Source organism: Hyaena hyaena, unplaced genomic scaffold (genome assembly GCF_003009895.1).
Source record: "Hyaena hyaena isolate Hyena2069 unplaced genomic scaffold, ASM300989v1 scaffold_6, whole genome shotgun sequence".
NCBI lineage: Eukaryota > Metazoa > Chordata > Mammalia > Carnivora > Hyaenidae > Hyaena > Hyaena hyaena.
Window position 1 is genome coordinate 6,258,833 of NW_024080638.1, and position 14,237 is coordinate 6,273,069.

Below are 14,237 nucleotides of genomic sequence, written 5' to 3' on the forward strand. Positions count from 1 at the left end.
GATTGAATTAGATTACTCAAAGCAGGGTACAGAATGATGAGAGAATGGGCAAGGATCAACCTTGAGGGTAATGAGATTTAAGGGACAGGCAGAGGAAAGGAATCCTGGGAAGAAGAGACCGAGAGGGGTCGAAATAACAGGAGAAACAGAGGCCATTTCGACAGGGTTATTGGTCAACAGCAGCAAATGCTGTTTGGTGTGAGGTAAAACATATTTCATGTCTGCATAGTGCTCTATCAGATGAATGTATGATTCTCTATTTAACCAAATCCTTACTGATGAACATTTAAGCTGTTTCCAATTTCCCCTATTATAAATAAAGCTTCAGAGAACAGCTTGATCTCTCTGTGTATGTCTGCATAATTAATAATAGTCAATTTCCAAAAATTTACTGATAGATTCTAACAAGTAACTATTTGTTATTGTTAACAAATGATCTAGCCACTGCTTAGGTTTTTGCCTCATCCTTTGCTTTCTTTGTTCCCTAAGAGAACCGTGCTCCCTAAAACTCAATATGCTACTCTACTTGCCCACAGTGTCCTTCTTCACCTGTATCCCACATCATTAATCTGGCTGATTCCCATTCATTCTCTATGATTCAGTACAGTCCTGGCTTCTTACTAAACCAAAACAAACAAACACCTTACCTTAGTGTGAATTAAAAGTTACAAGTCCTGATACATTATATTCTTTTGGTAAATGGCGAATGAATTAATTAATTAAGTTTAATACTTAGTCTACTCTGCCAAATGACTTGCTAAAAAACAACACAAAATAAAAAATCTCAGTTCCTACTTGAATTTACTTATAATTTTACTTGAGATGTGTTGTTTTAAGAAGTCAAGTTAAATGGAGACCAATAGCCAGGCAACGAGTTTCTTAAAACTCTACAACCAGGGGCGCCTGGGTGGCTTAGTCGGTTAAGCGTCCGACTTTCACTTAGGTCATGATCTCGCGGTTCATGGGTTCGAGCCCCGCGTCGGGCTCTGTGCTGACTGCCAGCTCAGAGCCTGGAGCCTGTTTCAGAATATGAAACACACTCTCTCTGACCCTCCCCTGCTCACGCTGTCTCTCTCTCTCCTAGAAATAAATAAAAAAACATTTAAAAAAAAATCTACAACCAAGTATGAATTTGATGAAAAAATAAGCTGTAAGTATAAAATGCACTAAAATAAACTATAATACATACTGGTGAGATACCAGACAGGGAAACTGATAGCAAGTCACCAAATACAGGGTCTTCCTCCAATTTAACCCCTCACTTGGCATTCATGTCATAGCTCACATCTATCTCTAGAGACAAAATTCAAACTTTCTAGAGGTTCATTCCATTAGTGTTTTTAAATACTTTGGATCCTCGGGGCGCCTGGGTGGCTTAGTCGGTTAAGCGTCCGACTTTCACTTAGGTCATGATCTCACAGTTCGTGGGTTCAAGCCCTGCGTCGGGCTCTGTGCTGACTGCCAGCTCAGAGCCTGGAGCCTGTTTCAGAGTCTGTGACTCCCTCTCTCTCTGACCCTCCCCTGCTCACACTGTCTCTCTCTCTCTCTCTCTCTCTCCTAGAAATAAATAAAACATTTAAAAAAAAATTTTTAAAAAATACTTTGGATCCTCACTTGGAGAGCACTCAAATTATTAAGTGATGCAACAGTTTGACAGACAGCATGAGAGATCTTACTTGGTACGTTTGTTCTGATCCAACTTTCCTAGAGAGTCTGTTCAGTTTCAAACAAGCTTCACTGAATACTGAAATATTGAAAGTTCCATCATCTTCTGAAAGATCATCTTCTAAAAGATAAAACATACAGACAGGTTGCATATCTGAGCAAAACATATCTAGGCTGAGTAACATTTAAAACTCTGACATCTTATAAAAGCCAGCAGGGTGTTTAAGAGCAAGAGCATCGCATATGGCTTCAAGTCCTGCCTCTACAACTTTTTCATTGTATGACTTTAGCTAAGTCACTTAACCGCTCTAAACCTCCGTGTCCTTCTTTGTGAAACCCAGTTATCTGGCTTGCTTTTTCTTACATCACAGGCTATTGAGAGAATCAGAATTTTAAATAATTCATATTTAAAAATCCATGTACACTAATAATGGGGCACCTGGATGGCTCAGTCGGTTAAGCGTCTGACTCTTGATTTCAGCTCAGGTTATGGTTTCATGGTCCATGAAAGTTCGAACCCCTTGTCGGGCTCTGGGCTGACGGGGAGGAGCATACTTGGGATTCTCTCTCTCCTCTCTCTGCCCCTCTCCTGCTTGCTCTCTTCCTCAAAATAAATAAATAAACATTAAAAAAAATAATCAATGTAATCTAATAAGGCTGTGATATTTTTAGAAACTTGGATATCACTTGGAAAGCCCAAATGTAAAATGTCATGGAGGGAAATGTGTCAACAGCTAGAAAGTCTGAGAATAAGGAAAAGATCAATAAAAGTCCAAGAGCATGAATTAGAACTCTCGGAGTCGGGGTTTCCTACCTAGAAAAGGATCAGAAAATAGATGGCCAGGCAAGATGTTTGTTTCACAGCAGACAGTATTTCAAGAGCTACTCAGAGAACTAAGGAAGTAAAATAATCAGAGAGCAGACTTATTTCAACCATTGGTTTAAAAAAAAAAAAAGTAATTTCATACCTCCTCCAGTCTAATCTACTCCTTCAATGTTCTAGTTTCTTCACGTGTCATTGAGAATGAAGAGATTTGTTACCAGTGAGTAAAAAACTCACAGGGGCCCCTGAGTGACTCAGTTGGTTGAGCATCTGACTCCTGATTTTGGCTCAGGTCATGATCTCAGGGTCATGAGATTGAGCCCCATGTCCGGCTTTGTGCTGAGTGTGGAGCCTGCTTAAGATTCGCTCTCTCCCCCTCTGTACCTCTCCGACCTCTACCCTGCCCATGAATTCTCTCACTCTCTCAAAAACAACAGCAACAACAAAACACACAGAATGTCCAACAATATCATGGCTAATTTTCAAGGAAAAGCAAGTTTACTAACAAGCCAGTACATTTTCTTTAAATGAGAAAAACTTTAAATGTCTATCAGAAAGAAAGAGGTTTTTATAACTACCTAGAAAACTACATTTCTCCCATGGGAGTCTCTGCTACTTGAGAAGTAATAATGACAACAAATTATTCAAAATCAAAACTGCCCACAGCATTTTAAAGATCACTCACACAAGGCAATTAGCTGGGAGAAAATATTCTTGGCTATAATTGGAAAATGTAAAACTATGGTTTTGAGAGAGAATTTGAAGACCTATCTATCACATGTGTTCTCCTTTATCTTCACAACTTTTTAACTTTTTTAGCTGTTGTTTATTTTTTAAAAAAAAACAACTTTATTTATCTTGAGAGAGACAGAGAGAGAGCACAAGTGGGTAAGGGGCAGAGAGAAAGGAGGGTAGAAGATTCGAAGCAGGCTTTGTGCTGGCAGCAAAGAGCCCCATGCAGGGCTCGAACTCACAAACTGTGAGATCATGACCTGAGCTAAAGATGGACACTTAACCAACTGAGCCACCTAATGGTCCCTATTTACTTATATTTGAGAAAGAGAGGGAGCTCGAGAAGGAGAAGGGCAGAGAAAGAGGGAGAGAGAGAATCCCAAGCAGGCTCCTCACTGTCAGTGCAGAGCCCGACACAGGGCTCGAACTCACAAACCGTGAGATGATGACCCGAGCTGAAATCAAGAATTGGACACATTAACCCTCTCAGCCACCCAGGTGCCCCTATCTTCACAACTTTTAAAGATTTAATAGGGACATCAGGAACAAAAACTGCTATGTGTATGCATGACTTTGAGGCACACCAAATACATGTATGTAAGGACCACCACACACGGCATATGTGTGTTCGCAAACAGAACACGGAGTGCTGCCTGCATAGTTCCCAGCTCAGGGTGATTTCTCACTTACAACCATTATAGTCTGAATTCAGGGGAAGATGGCAGTGTGAACAAAGGCATCTGGCTCTCACTTCCCACCCCCAATCCTGACAGAAGTGACTGAGAATAGTAAAAATGGGTCAAAGTTTGCATCTGGGTTAGAAAGAAGGGTGGTTGACATACACAAGGCACAAACGTGAAGACGTTTCTGCTTAGCACCGTGCGGAAGAGACCAGATGAAAGGAAGACACTGAGAGCTCCTATGTGCCTTTGCCTTCAAGCAAGGGGGCAGGGCCTCAAAGTCTCAAGGAGGGAACAGGAGAAGGAACCGGTGCCCACAGCGGGGGGCGCTGGCAGCAAGGGCAGCAGCAGGACAAATAAGTGATGGAGGCCCCATTCGGAACAATTCAGCACTTCCGGGTCCTACCTGCACATCACAGTGGCCCAGACACAGATCTGAGGTACGAAGACACATCTGTATTTTGTTTTAATTCACCAGGCAATGCTGATAGGCAGGCAGGGCACAAAATATGTACACTACTATTACAACTACTAGTAGTGATGATAATAATAATAGTCCTTCCTTAGCATACTGGAGAGCAGGGACATGGAGTGACTTCTGCAGGAGCTTCCACCTGACAGAGAGCCTGGGTTGGCAGAAGGAGGGACTCACTTCTCTCCCGCCTCTGTCAACCACAGCATCATAATGAAGTCAGACAATGACAATGTCCAAGAGCAGCGGTTTCACTCATCAAGACAGCAAAGTGCTGAGAACTAAAGCTCAAGGCAGTGGGCTTTCTCAGGGAGCTAGCAGCTCCTTGAAGGATGCTGGATTATCCAATCAGCAGTAAATCCTTCAAGATGAGATGTGAGATAAGCACACACTCATATCATCTGATACAAAGTAAAAGAAGAGAGAATGCCATCCATTTTGTTATAAGGGAAATATCAGACCTAGATAAAATGTTTATCTTCTAACAGTAAGTAATCTAGGAAAAAAAATTTAAAAAGCCTGTGAAATGATTCTATGAAGAGGCAAAGAATAAATATTCTTAAATAAAAAAAAAAAACAACCAGTTGGGGTGCTTCGGTGGCTATCGGTTAAGCATCTGACTCTTGATTTTAGCTCAGGTCATGATCTCAAGGTTCATGAGATCAAGCCCTGCATCGGGCTCTGCTTGGGATTCTCTCTCTCCCTCTCTCTGCCCCTTCCCCTCTTGTGGTTTCTCTCTATCTCTCTCAAAAACAAATAAATAAACATTTTTTAAAAATAAACAAAAATTTTAGGGGCGCCTGGGTGGCTTAGTCAGTTGAGCGTCCGACTTTCGCCTAGGTCATGATCTCGCGGTTCGTGGGTTCGGGCCCCGCGTAGGGCTCTGTGCTGACAGCAAGCTCAGAGCCTGGAGCCTGTTTCAGTCTGTGACTCCCTCTCTCTCTGACCCTCCCCTGTTCACGCTGTCTCCCTCTCTCCTAGAAATAAATAAAAATATTTAAAAAAATAAATAAATAAAAATAAACAAAAATTTTAAAATATTGAGCAGAGTAATAGTAAAATTAGGCAACATCTGCTTTGTACCTTCGGTAAAAATATTTTAAAGATAGATTAAAATAGATAAAGGATGAGTTAATAAGAGAATGCAATAGCAGAAAGGAAATTGGTTGAGAGGCAAAAATAAAAAGGGAACCAGATGAGGGACACCTAGCTGCCTCAGTCAGTAGGGCATGTGACTCTTGATCTTGGGATTGTGAGTTCAAGCTTAGAGCTTACTTAAAAAAAAAAAAAAAAGGAACTAGATGAGACAAGAAACAAAAGGAAATACAAGTCCAACAACAGAATTTAAAGTCCACTGGAAACAGTGAAGGCCAGGAAGGTAGGTGAAATGCATGTACAAAACAAACTTGCTGCACAGTGACAGAAGGCAGAGGAAAAAGACATGGATATAAAATGAGAGAGAGAGGGGTGCCTGGGTGGCTCAGCAGGTTAAGCATGCCACTCTTGATCTCAGTTCAGATCATGATCTCACAGTTCATGAGATCAAGCCCCACGTCGGACTCTGAACTGACAGCGTGGAACCTGCTAGGGATTCTCTCTCTCCTTCTCTCTGCCCCTCCCCCTTGTGGATGCACACACATGCACACTCTCTCTCCCTTACTCTCCCTCTCAAAATAAATAAGCTTTAAAAAAGAAAAAAGGCAGAGAGAAAGTGAAGACCAATGCAGATGAACAAGGAATTCCACGTATGAGTATTTGATGAACCAAAACATCAAATGAAAAAAAAAAAAAGCAATAATCAGAGATTTCAGGAAAGAAAATATTTCTAATGTGCAATATTTGTGTAAACAGACCAAAATTGGAAGATCCAAAAACCCTCAGAGTAATAATAAAACATAGTAAAAAAACTGTAACATTTATATCACACCTGAATGCAGTTTTTCATGAGGGAAGGGATTTGTCTCATTCACTACTGAATTCCCAATGCCTAAGATAACATGAAACACATAGTAGGTGGGCAACAAACACTTACCATGTGCATGAATACATGATTAAAGTCTTGAATTTCACACATAAAGAAAATCTCTGTGATATCAGGGCTTAGAAATCAGATTATCTACATAGGATGTTTTTCTAAAATATCACAACTTCTTCAAATTTCTCTTCCAAAACTTTAAATTCCCAAAGCCAATGTGAAATGCCTCTAGAATTCCACAAACAGAAGTAATGGACCAAGAATTTTATCTTGCTCTCATTTACTCATGAAGACGACGAAAAGACATTCTCACATAATCATGGGCTCGGAAAGTATGGGGTGCTTGGCTGCCTCAGTCGGTAGAGCATGCAACTCTTGATCTCAGGGTTGTGAGTTCGAATCCCACATTGAGTGTACAGATTACTTAAAGATAAAATCTTAAAAAGAAATTCCACTCGTTGGTAAGGAGAAGATAGAAATCATTGTGCAGAGAAATAAAAACATAGAAAAAAATAGAGACGTTTTAGTATGAAAGGACTGGTAGTAAGCACTGAAACTGTTAAAACATATACCTGTTTAAATAATTGTTATAAATATTGCTATAAATCCATATAGGGGTACCTGGGTGGTTCAGTCGGTTACGCATCCCACTTTTTTTTTTTTAAATGTTTTTATTTATTTCTAGGAGAGAGAGAGAGACAGTGTGAGCAGGGGAGGGTCAGAGAGAGGGAGATACAGACTCTGAAATAGGCTCCAGGCTCTGAGCTGGCAGTCAGCACAGAGCCCGATGCGGGGCTTGAACTCACAAACCGCGAGATAATGACCTAAGCGAAAGTCGGACGCTTAACCGACTAAGCCACCCAGGCACCCCTCGCATCCCACTTTTGATTTCGGGTCAGGTCATGATCTCTCAGATCGTGAGTTTGAGCCTACATTAGGCTCTGCACTGACAGTGCGGGGCCTGCTTGAGATTCTCCCTCTCTCTCTGCCCCCTGCTTGCACTCTCTCTGTCCTTCTCAAAAATAAATAACAAATTTTTAAAAATCTTTTAAAAAATAAATAAAGATTCAATACATGTTTAAAATGATTAAAAATAAGAAGCTGGAAGTAAAATGCTGTATTAAGCCAATAACATAAGGAAAACAAGAAGGGAAGAAAAAAGGAAATACAGAATGCTAAATTCTTTATTCAGGAAGAAGTTAACATTACTTCAATCTTAACACTGGTAATCAGAAAAGTACACATTCAGATAGGAAACCAAAAAATCCTATTCAGATAGGATTTTGTTTGTTTTTTAATGTGTAACATAGAATAAAAACAAAATCTATACTGTCTGAATCACTGGAAAAGAAATCTGTGTAACAGAAAGAAAACAATGGACATAACAAAGCAACATAAAAAAGAAGAAAAACCATTAAGATGACAGAAGAAAGGAAAATCATATCACAAAGAACACTAAACGTAAATAAATTGCTTAACTTCTGCTTAAAACAAAACTCTTCTCGGTGTGCCTGGATGGTTCAGTCGGTTAAGTGTCCGAATTCAGCTCAGATCGTGATCTCATGATTCGTGGGCTTGAGACCTGCATCAGGCCCTCTGCTGTTAGTGCAGAGTCTGCTTTGGATCCTGTCTCCCTCTCTCTGCCCTTCCCCTGCTCGCTCGCTCTCTCTCAAAATAAATACAAAAACATTAAAAAAAAATTTAAAGACTCAACTAAAAAAGCTTTTCTCAAGAAGGTTCACAATATTGCTGTTTCCTAGAGTACATCTACAGCAATGTTATTCAGATAGCTTTTAAGAACAAAAATGTTTAACGTATGGGAATGGGGAAAGAGGTGAAGGGGATTAAGAGTACACTAATCACAATAAACTATTTGTAAAAAAAAAAAAAAAAAAGAGTACACTAATCATGGGGGCACCTGGGTGGCTCAGTTGGTTAAGTGTCTGACTTTGGCTCAGGTCATGTTCTCATGGGTCCAAAGTTCAAGCCCTGCGTCAAGCTCTGTACTGAATGCTCAGAGTCTGGAGCCTGCTGCAGATTCTGTGTCTCCCTCGATCTCTGCCCCCCGCCCCCATTCACGCTTAGTCTCTCTCTCTCTCTCAAAAATAAATATTTTTTAAAAAAGAGTACACTAATCATGATGAGCACTGAGTCATGCATGGAACTGCTGAATCACTATATTGTACACCTGCAACTGATGTAACACTGTACATTATCTACACTGAAATTAAAATTTTTCTAACTTATGGGGCACCTGGGTGGCTCAGTCAGTTAAGCATCTGACTTCAGCTCAGGTCATGATCTCAGTTTGTGGGTTCGAGCCCCGCATCGGGCTCTGTGCTGACAGCTCGGAGCCTGGAGCCTGCTTCAGATTCTGTGTCTCCCTCTTTATGCCCCTTCCCTGCTCATGTTCTGTCTCTCTTTCACTCAGAAATAAATAAACATAAAAAAAATTTTTTTTAATTTTTTTCTAACTTAAAAAGAAAGAGAAGTGAACAAAGGCATTTTGTGCAAAATCAAGAAAACCAATATTGTTATCAAACTATAATCCAAGGCAAAAAGTATTAAACAGGATAAAGTAAGCCATTTATTACTAATGAAAGTTAAAATCTACAATTAAGACATAAATATCAGAACATCAAAATGTGTGAAACAAAACAATTAGGATTTCTGAGAGAAACTGAGAAAAATGGCAATTCAAGTAACCAAAAACCAACAGTAACAACAACAAAATATAGAATTCTTGAATAACTTTATTAATAGAGTTGACTGAAGACCAGATCTTACTCTACTCACAAGCAAACATACTACCTTATTATCACAAAACCTTCCCAAATAATAAGCCCCAAGAAAATGTCAATAAGTACTCCCCCAAAAAATACCAAAATGTAATAAAACTAGAAATTAACAACAAAGTTAAATGTTTAAAAAAAAAAAAGAAAGCCTGCCACTTATATTTCACTTAATAATTAATCCCTCAACCAGTGGGGAAATCAAAATATCAATTATGTAATGCTTTGAAAGTAAACATGAAGAGAACATATATTAACACACTCAAATAGTTCTTCAATCAAAAAGAAAATTAGAATCACAATTATATCATGCCTTGAAAATAAGGATAAAGAGAAAATGTTATCAGTGTCTACAGAATTCTGCTAATACTCAAGTCCAGAAGCATTAAAGACTTATTCTCAAGCAGGAAAGAATGGAAATAAGTTGAATTATACATTCAACAGAAGAATTTCTTAATAGAATAATAATAACGAACTTAGGAGAATTAAAGAGAAAGAAATAATAAAACTAAGGGGAAAAATTAATGACATAGAAAAAGAAAACCCCTTAAAAACCCAAGAGATTATTCTTCAGGGAAAGAAACAGTAATAAAACTGACCACTCAAGCTAAGCTAATCAATTTTGAGAGAAAACCCAAATTAGGAATCAGAATAACCTGGGGTTATATAACCTGTAACCCTGGAGGAGTTGTCAACAAATATTCCATATGACATCCCACGGATATATTTAAAACCTCAACCACACTCTTTTAGGAAAATATAAATAATGAAAATTGACTAAAGGGGGTACCTGGGTGACTCAGTCAGTTACATGTCTGACTCTTGATTTCTTTTTTTTCGTAAGGTTTCTTTTCTTTTTTTAATGTTTTATTTATTTCTGAGAGAGACAGACAGCACGAGCAGGGGAGGGTCAGAGAGAGAGGGAGACACAGAATCTGAAACAGGCTCCGGGCTCTGAGCTAGCTGTCAGCACAGAGCCCGAAGCAGGGCTCGAACCCACAAACCGTGAGATCGTGACCTGAGCCGAAGTTGGACGCTTTACTGAATGAGCCACCCAGGCGCCCCTGACTCTTGATTTCAACTCAGGTCATGATTTCATGGTTTGGTTCGTGAATTCGAGCCCCAAGTTAGGCTCTGTGCTGACAGTATGTAGCCTGCTTGGGATTCTCTGTCTCCCCCTCTCTCTGCCCCTCCTCACTTGTTGGCACTCTCTCTCTCTCAAAAATAAATAGGGGCACTTGGGTGGCTCAGTTGGTTAAGCATCTGACTCTTGATTTCAGCTAAGGTCATGATCTCATGGTTCATGCATTCAAGCCCCACATTGGGCTTTGTACTGACAGCATGCAGAGCCTGCTTGGAATTCTCTCTCTCTTTCTCTGCCCTTCCTTACACTTGCACATGAGCTTTCTCTCCCTCTCTCTCTCTCTCAAAATAAATACACTTAAAAATTTTTTAATAAAATATAAATATTTTTTTAAAAATTAAAATTTGACTAAAGAAATTATAGTGAACATAAACAGATTTTAAAAAGTCATAGAAGAAACTAACAAAATTATCAAAGAATTATCTCCCCAAAGGGGTAAAACCTAGTGATCTTAAGAGAAAATGTGTCCAACTTTAGAGGAAGGCAAAATTCAAAAGTGATACAAACTTTTCTAGAGCATAAAAAATATGGAAGACTTCCCAATTCATTTTAAGAGAACTAGCATAAAACTTATAATGAGATCAGATCACCAAATGTGCAGGATCTAAAGGAAGAGAATGGCAAATCTTTACAACAGTGCATATATGAGCAGAAAAGATAAAACTTAAGTAATACTGAGCAAATGTAGAAATGTAATTTTTCCCAGTTGGGATAACTTCATATAACCCAGTTCTCACTAGATTAACTTGCAAATTTAATCCAATTCCACTAAAAATTTCAGGCAGGGGAAAGAGATCTGGAGACATTTAAATACCCAGTCATGGTCAACTAACTCTTCAATGCAGAGTTAAAATGCAAAACAGGTCTGTCTGACCCTAAAGACCATCCTTTTCTTGGGGAGAAATTACCTTGTAGAGGTAACTGGGTATTAATAAAAACAGCTGACACTGAACAGCAAGCTGTCATTCTGACTGAATGATGACACATGACTTTGAAGTCTTTTCAACAAGACCTATTCCCCAGAAAAACTAAAACAAAACAAAACACATAAAAACACAGTTGTAAAACAAGTGAAAAATGTCAGTAAATACATATCTATCTAATTACTTTGAATGCAAATGGACTAAATGCTCCCATCAATAGACATAGGGTGACAGAAGAGATTAAAAAACAAGACCCATCTATATGCTGCCCACAAGAGACTCATTTCAGACTTACAGACACTTGCAGATTGAAAGCAAGGGGTAGAGAAATATCTATCACACAAAAAGATATCAAAAGAAAGCTGAGGTAGCAATACTTAAATTGGAAAAATAGACTTTAAAACAAAGACTGTAAAAAGAGACAAAGTAGGACACTATGTAATAATAAAGAAGACAATCCAACAAGATGATATATCAATTGTAAATATTTATGCACCCAACATGAAAGCACTCAATACATGAAGCAGTTAATAAAAAAACATAAAGGAACTAATCGATAGTAAGACAATAATAGGAGGGGACTTTAACATCCCACTTACATCAATGGATGGATCATTCATACAGAAAACCAACAAGGAAACAGTGGCTTTGAATGACATACTGGAACAGACGGATTTAACAGATATATTCAAAATATTCCATCCTAAAACAGTACAATTCACATTCTTTGCAAGTGCACATGGAACATTCTCCAAAATAGACCACATAATGGGCCACAAGACAAGTCTCAACAAATTCAAAATGATCAAAGTCGTACCATGCATCTTTTCTGACCAGAGCGCTATGAAATGAGAAATCAACCACCAAAAAAAAAAAAAAAAAATTGGAAAGAATGCAAATACATGGAGGTTAAATAATATGCTACTGAACAATGAATGGGTCAACCAAGAAATCAAAGAAGGAAAAAAAATTACATGAAAATAAATGAAAATGAAAACATATGCTCCAAAATCTTTGGGATGCAGGAAAGCAATTCTAAGAGGCAAGGTTATAATACAGTCCTACCTCAGGAAGCAAGAAAAATCTCACATAAACAACCTACCACCTAAACGTGCTAAAAAAAGAACAAACAAAACCTAAACCCAGCAGAAGGAAGGAAGTAATAAAGATTAACTAGAAATAAGTTATATAGAAACCAAAACACAATAGAACAGAACAATGAAACCAAGAGCTGGTTCTTTGTAAAGATCAACAAAATTGATAAACCTATAGCCAGACCCATCGAGAGAGAGAGCGAAAGAGAGAGAGGACTCAAAAAACAAAATCACAAATGAGAGAGGAGAAATAACAATCAACACCACAGAAATACAAACTCTTGTAAGAAAATATTATATTTTCTTACACAGAAAATATATGTCTGAATATATACACAGAAAACTACATGTCAATAAATTGGACAACCTACAAAAATAATCTACCAAAACTGAAACAGGAATAGAACATTTGAACAGATCAATAACAAGCCAAGAAATTTAATCAGTAATCTGGGGCACCTGGGGGACACCTGGGGGGCTCAGTCAGTTAAGCATCCGACTACAGCTCAAGTCATGATCTCGTGGTTTGTGAATTCAAGATCCGTATCAGGCTCCATGCTGACAGCTCGGAGCCAGGAGCCAGCTTCAGATTCTGTGTCTCCCTCTCTCTCTCTGCTCCTTCCCTGTTTCCGCTCTCTCTCTCTCAAAAATAAATAAACATTAAAAAATATTTTTTAAAGAAATCAAATCAGCAATCTTTAAAAAACTCACAACAAACAAAAGTCCAGGACTAGATGGCTTCACAGGTGAATTCTACTCAACATTTAAAGAGGAGTTAATACCCATTTTTCTCAAACTATTCCAAAAAAATAGAAGAGGAAGGAAAATTTCCAAATTCATTCTATTAGGCCAGTATCATTTTGATACCAAAGCCAGATAAAGACACCACAAAAGAAAGAGAACTACAGGTCAGTATCTCTGATGGACATGGATGAAAAAACCCTCAAGAAAATACCAGCAAACTGAATCAAACAATGAATTTTAAAAAACCATTTACCACAAACAAGTGGGATTTATTCCTCGGATGCAAGAGTGGCTCAGTATTCGCAAATCAATCAGTGTGATACATCACATCAATAAGAGAAAGGATAAGAACCATATGATCATTTCAATAGATGCAGAAAAAGCATTTGACAAAGTACTACTCACGATAATAAAAAAAAAAAAACACACAGCTCAGTGAAGTAGGTTTAGAAGGAACATACCTCAACATAATGCAAACCATGTATGAAAAAGCCACAGCTAACATCATCCTTAATGGGGAAACATTGAGAGCTTTTCCCCTATGGTCAGGAAGAAGACAAGGATGCCCACTCTCAACACTTTTATTCAACATAGTACTGGAAGTCCTAGCCACAACAATCAGACAATAGAAATAAATAAAAGACATCCAACTTCCTAACAAAGAAGTAAAATTTTCACTATTTACAGATGACATGATACTATATATAGAAAACCCTAAAAACTCCACCAAAAAACTACTAGAACTGATAAATTCAGCAAAGTCACAGAATAAAAAAATCAATGTACAGAAATCTGTTGCACCAATAATGAAGCAGCCACAGAAAGGCAACTTAAGAAAACAATTCTATTTACAACTCCATTAAAAACAATAAAATACCTAGGAATAAACATAACCAAAGAGGTGAAAGATTTATACTCTGAAAACTATAAAACATTGACGAAAAAATTGAAGAAAACACAAATAAATGGAAAGACATTCCATGCTCATGGATTGAAGGAATAAATACTGGCTGCCTGGGTGGTGCAGTCAGTTAAGCACTGACTTTTGATTTTGGCTCCAGGTCATGATCTCCCAGTTCATGGGATTGAGGCCTGTGTCAGGCTTTGAGCTGATAGTGCAAAGCCTGCTTGAGATCCTCTCCCTCTCTCTCTGTCCATCCTCTGCTCCTGCTTGCTCTCTCTCTCTCAAAATA

The 14,237-nt window shown here is 38.4% G+C and overlaps 1 protein-coding gene across 4 annotated transcripts in view; it reads right to left on the reverse strand.

Annotated features, from left to right (window-relative positions):
• Window positions 1–14,237, reverse strand: part of SUSD1 (sushi domain containing 1) — a 243,638-nt gene that overhangs the window by 165,460 nt on the left and 63,941 nt on the right. For all 4 annotated transcript variants that reach the window (XR_005529943.1, XR_005529944.1, XR_005529946.1 and 1 more), the window contains exon 9: window positions 1,677–1,786. Coding sequence is in view for 1 of the 4 variants with exons in the window: in XM_039240706.1 (XP_039096637.1) it covers window positions 1,677–1,786 (110 nt within the window). In the remaining 3 variants the exon portion in view is untranslated. The remainder of the gene's footprint in view (window positions 1–1,676; window positions 1,787–14,237) is intronic.